Source organism: Telopea speciosissima, chromosome 11 (genome assembly GCF_018873765.1).
Source record: "Telopea speciosissima isolate NSW1024214 ecotype Mountain lineage chromosome 11, Tspe_v1, whole genome shotgun sequence".
In the NCBI taxonomy this organism is placed as follows: Eukaryota; Viridiplantae; Streptophyta; class Magnoliopsida; order Proteales; family Proteaceae; genus Telopea; species Telopea speciosissima.
The window spans coordinates 46,984,924-46,989,393 of NC_057926.1; the positions used below are offsets into that span (position 1 = coordinate 46,984,924).

The 4,470-nt window shown below is 40.2% G+C and overlaps 1 protein-coding gene across 1 annotated transcript; it reads right to left on the reverse strand.

Annotated features, from left to right (window-relative positions):
- Positions 1 to 270: 270 nt before the first annotated feature.
- Positions 271 to 4,258, reverse strand: LOC122645233 (rust resistance kinase Lr10-like). Its single transcript, XM_043838563.1, has 3 exons — positions 3,481 to 4,258; positions 1,581 to 1,667; positions 271 to 1,448 (listed from the first exon to the last, which is right to left on the reverse strand). Exons 1-3 carry the CDS (start codon positions 4,256 to 4,258, stop codon positions 271 to 273), a joined length of 2,043 nt encoding a protein of 680 aa, XP_043694498.1.
- Positions 4,259 to 4,470: the final 212 nt, after the last annotated feature.

The following is a 4,470-nucleotide window of genomic DNA, read 5'->3' on the forward strand; positions in this document are numbered from 1 at the left end:
TCTCCTTCTATGTGTTGATTTCAATATAGCCATACATATAATTAATAAGTTGTTACAATCTCATTAATTTGGTGATTTGGTTTTTCAACATTCTCTCATGGGTTTAAGTATCATTGATATCTTTAAAACATTCCTTACATGTGAAAAATCATGATCAAGAGAGGACTTCTTAACTTTGTAATATTCATGAAGCTAAGCTATCACATTACAAGAACATTTATTTGTCTTTGTACTACTACTATAACAACACTGAAATAAAGATCAGAAAGGTCAAGGCTGTGATCTTTCATCAACGCTAAAACAAACAGAAGGGCAATAGTTGAAATTTTCAGCATTTGTGTCCATCTCGGTGGGAAATGGGTCTAAGGGAATTCCAACCTCAACACTTCCTTCCAACATTTGAATCACTCTATCCATGTATGGTCTGTTGGAAGGTAGGTGCTGAATGCACCACAAACCTACCAAACAAATCCTTTCCAGAAGGACTTCCTCCTTCTCATCTCTTCCTTTCTTATCAATCACAATTGAAACATTGCTGTCCTCTCTTTTCTCAGGTAAAAGAGATTCGCCATTCTTGACCTTGTTAAATGCCCATTTAGGAAAATAAACTTGGCTTGAATCATGATTTGCCTCCAAATCATATTTCAACATTCTCCCACCAACCATCTCCAGAAGCAGCATCCCATAACTATACACATCGGATTTCTCGGTCACGGGACCATAACTCGTCAGCCACATCTCCGGGGCTATGAACCCCGGAGTGCCTCGAGCCTTCGACATCAAAACATGGCTATGTTCCTTATCAATCATACTAGCAAGCCCGAAATCGGCAACTTTTGCTGTACAGTTTGAATCCAATAACATATTGTGAGGTTTAATGTCACAATGCAAAATCCTACTCCTACAACCTTGGTGTAAGTACAATATCCCCCTACCTGTCTCTAAGGCTATATCATGAAATTTTTTATCGCTCAAGGGTTGAAAACTTCCATCATTGCTCTCTCCTTGTTTGTTTCTGCTTGTGTAGATATACTTATCCAAGGATCCATTCTCCATGAACTCATAAACTAGTGCACGTTTATCCCCTTGAGCACAATAACCCAACAAACTTAATAAGTTATTGTGATGGACATTTCCAACAGTTGCCACTTCATTCATGAATTGTTTCTGGCTTTGTTTTGATGATTTTAGAAGCTTTATAGCTACTGGTACTTTGAACCCTTTTCGATGAATGATCCCTTTATAAACACTTCCATATCCTCCTTCCCCAAGTTTTGATGAAAATTTGTTAGTGAACTTTTTAATTTGAGAGTAGGAATACCTCGTAGGGGATAAATTGGAGATTGCTTCTTTCTTCTTCTGGTTTATCTTTCTATGTCTACAGCGGAAGAAAAGAGCCACCACTGTTGCCAGGAGTGCTAGGAACACCACCACAGAAGCAGAAACCGCTACATTGATGAATAGATTAATGGCATATTAATTTTCTTCATCAATATCCTGGTTGTATAGATGGTACGTTTCCAATGCACTATTCTTAAAGGCCAGGGTTCAAATATTGGCAAGAACAATGAATTACTCACATGCAATGAGTACTTTGGAAGGTGATGATCTTCTTCCTTGGTCTACTCCTCCACCTCCACCCCAAGTTGTGATGTCCTCTATCATACCTAAGTAAAACCAATTGAGAAAGAGAAGAAAAGCTCATCAGATATAAAAATGACATATTGTTATGAATGTGGAATTAGGGGATTAGTTGATTAGAGTAATTAGATTGTTTGTTGATTAGTTAGGTTTATGTTACAAAAGGTTGGTTGTATCACCCCTATAGAAGGGATTTCCTTGTATTCATTGAGTATGAAAAGAATGAAGAAATTAGTTTAGTTTGTCTCTCTCAGTTCCCTCTTCTTAGGAGTCCCTCACTGACTCGAATTTGTGAGATTTTCTCTGTTTGGGTTCTTGAATCCCTTCCCAGATTCTAGAATCAGAACACATATATCAACCACTCATGATAATTCTCTATTCTTATTCTAGGGAAAAAAAATCATTTCTTGTTAGTTCTCAAGGTTGGAGGTTCCACCTCCCACGTTGTTCACTTTCTTATCCCAACACATTACAAGGATTGAAGCATTGGAAATTCTATAAAATAAGGACAATAATTCATGCTTCTTATTAAACACATTAAAAGGATTTGAGGCATCAGGGTAGGGTACACTAGTATCCTTTCTCTATAACTCTCTTCTTCACATGAAATGACCTCGTTCCCTCACGCAGTTGTTCCATTGCACCTCCATCGGTGCGCTACTCTATGTCGTTTGTTGAAAGATCCCTCTTCGTTCCACATAATAATTCGATCAGACACCTCATGACCAATACTCTAGCTAGTTGACAATGGATCCACCTGTAACGCCCCAAGAGTATGGCCTAATACTGGGCCGCCTGGGAGAACGGTGAGGTGTCTTCACTAGGAGATGATCTAGCACCAAGGGGTTTGGGAGATCGGTAAGGGGGTGCAAACTTAGTCTCATATCGGCTAGGGAGGGAGATCCTGAACTATTGATAAAGAGTAGACCTTCTCTACTTGGTATGACGCGATTTAAAGTCTTGAGGCCCATTGGGCCAAAGAGGACCATATCATGCCAATAGAAGGGTCGTTACACCACTACTCCAAATTCAAATCTTTTGGTAGTTTTCATAGAAACTACCTATATTAAAACAAACACCAAAGAAACACGAAGCAAAACGAAAACAGAGTAAAGATGACACATATTTGACGTGTTTCATACACCAATGTGATGTGCTACATCCACGGGCGAAGCTGAACATGATTCACTATGTAATGGAAGAAGATTATAATAAAGATCTCTCAAGAACACCCTAAAGAAAAAATAAGAGAAAAATAAATAAATTAATAAATTAATGAGAGCTACGTCTTGCTAACCTCAAAAAATATTCCAGGTAGGTAATCCTTTGCCATCAACAACTCCATAAAAAGGAGAAAGAAAATAAAAAATGATTTATTCTCATTACACGATAATGGGAGAGGGTTGGGTCCTAAAAGGCAGCGTAGCTTCTATGCCAACATAAGACCAGTAGGAGCATATGTGGAAGCACCAACAGAACGAGATTTCTACCTTTCATGGGGATACGTTAATCAATTCACCCTGTGTCTTGGCACATGGGCGAGGCTGCCTTTCAAAGTTCCTTTTCCTATAATCTAGAATCCATAATCTGAACGTTGGGTTTGAACTTATAGTTTTGATAATATAAAAAAATTAAATAAATAAAATAAAATAAAATCGAATCTAAGACTAGAATCCTCTCCAGTACGTACCGGCGGGGCGGCGGTGCACATCCGACGGCACAACAGAGGTCACATGGCACACATGGCCTCTGTTGTGCCGCCGAATGTGCACCGCCACCCTGCCGGGTACTGAATGCAGAGGATTTTAATTCCTAAGATTATCATTGGATACTACTTACCATCTGAGCAGTTGAAACGGTGCACGTTAGAGTGACAGAAACAAACATAAGATTCAGACAAAGAAGGGTTGACTCCGCACCTTCCACCAGTGTTCTCACATCTAAGGCAATCCTCTGTCTTGGTAAACCTAAGCTCAAACCCCTTCTGCAGATAACCCCTCAGATCCTTCGCCGCACTTACATTGAAACCCACCTTTGTGAATATGTAGAACGTTTCACAGTTAGGGTGCGTAACGAGCCCTGGCGCATAATAGCAAACATTGGTGGGATCCTGACCTGGACAACCTATACATGCAGCACTCTGGAGCCCCGGTAGATCTCCGGCAGGGATGGTGGTGGTGCAGTTAAGGTGGGTTCCAAAGGCGTAATCCCAGGGGAGACTGAGGGGAACAGCGGCATAATAGAAGTTGGGCCTGGAAATTGGGCCGCAGCTGAAAAGATTGTTGTCGGTAGTGAAGAAGGAGAAGGAAATTCTGTCGACGGTGAAGTTGGTAGTGAAGATTCTTAAGGTGTTGTTGTTTTCAGTGCTGGTGATGAAGAAGGTTTCATTGTTGGTACAGGTGGGTATGAAGTAGGAAGGGTGACAAGGTGATGGAAGGGAGAAGGGATAGGTAAGTGTGATATTGTTGCATGCTGAGGGTGCACAGAGATTGTAATAGAAAGATGGTTCTGTGCTCCTTAGTTGTTGTGCTCTACTTGGCACCAGAAATGGATTAAGCAAGAGCAGGATTAGGATCTGTAAGACATGGGTTTTTTGGATCTTTTGCAGATAAACCATTGCAATTGAGAGAGAGAGAGTAAGAGTTTGTATCGGGTATAGAAGCAAGGAAGGGATAAGTAGTAAATTGTTTTATAGCTAGATGATGAAGAGTGATCCAAATCCGAAGTTGATGGAATGCGTTAAATCAAACCCTTTAACTTATCTCTTACTAAGCTGGCCTAATCTAGCACCCATACACTAGAGTGGACCTCATTAGTCAATTTCGCTCA

Coding starts and splice junctions, on each gene's coding strand:
- LOC122645233 (XM_043838563.1), bottom strand. CDS start 4,258: ATGGTTTATCTGCAAAAGATCCAAAAAACCCATGTCTTACAGATCCTA. Junction 1,668..3,480: donor CCGTTTCAACTGCTCAGATG/GTAAGTAGTATC, acceptor GGTTTTACTTAG/GTATGATAGAGGACATCACA. Junction 1,449..1,580: donor TTCCAAAGTACTCATTGCAT/GTGAGTAATTCA, acceptor TCATCAATGTAG/CGGTTTCTGCTTCTGTGGTG.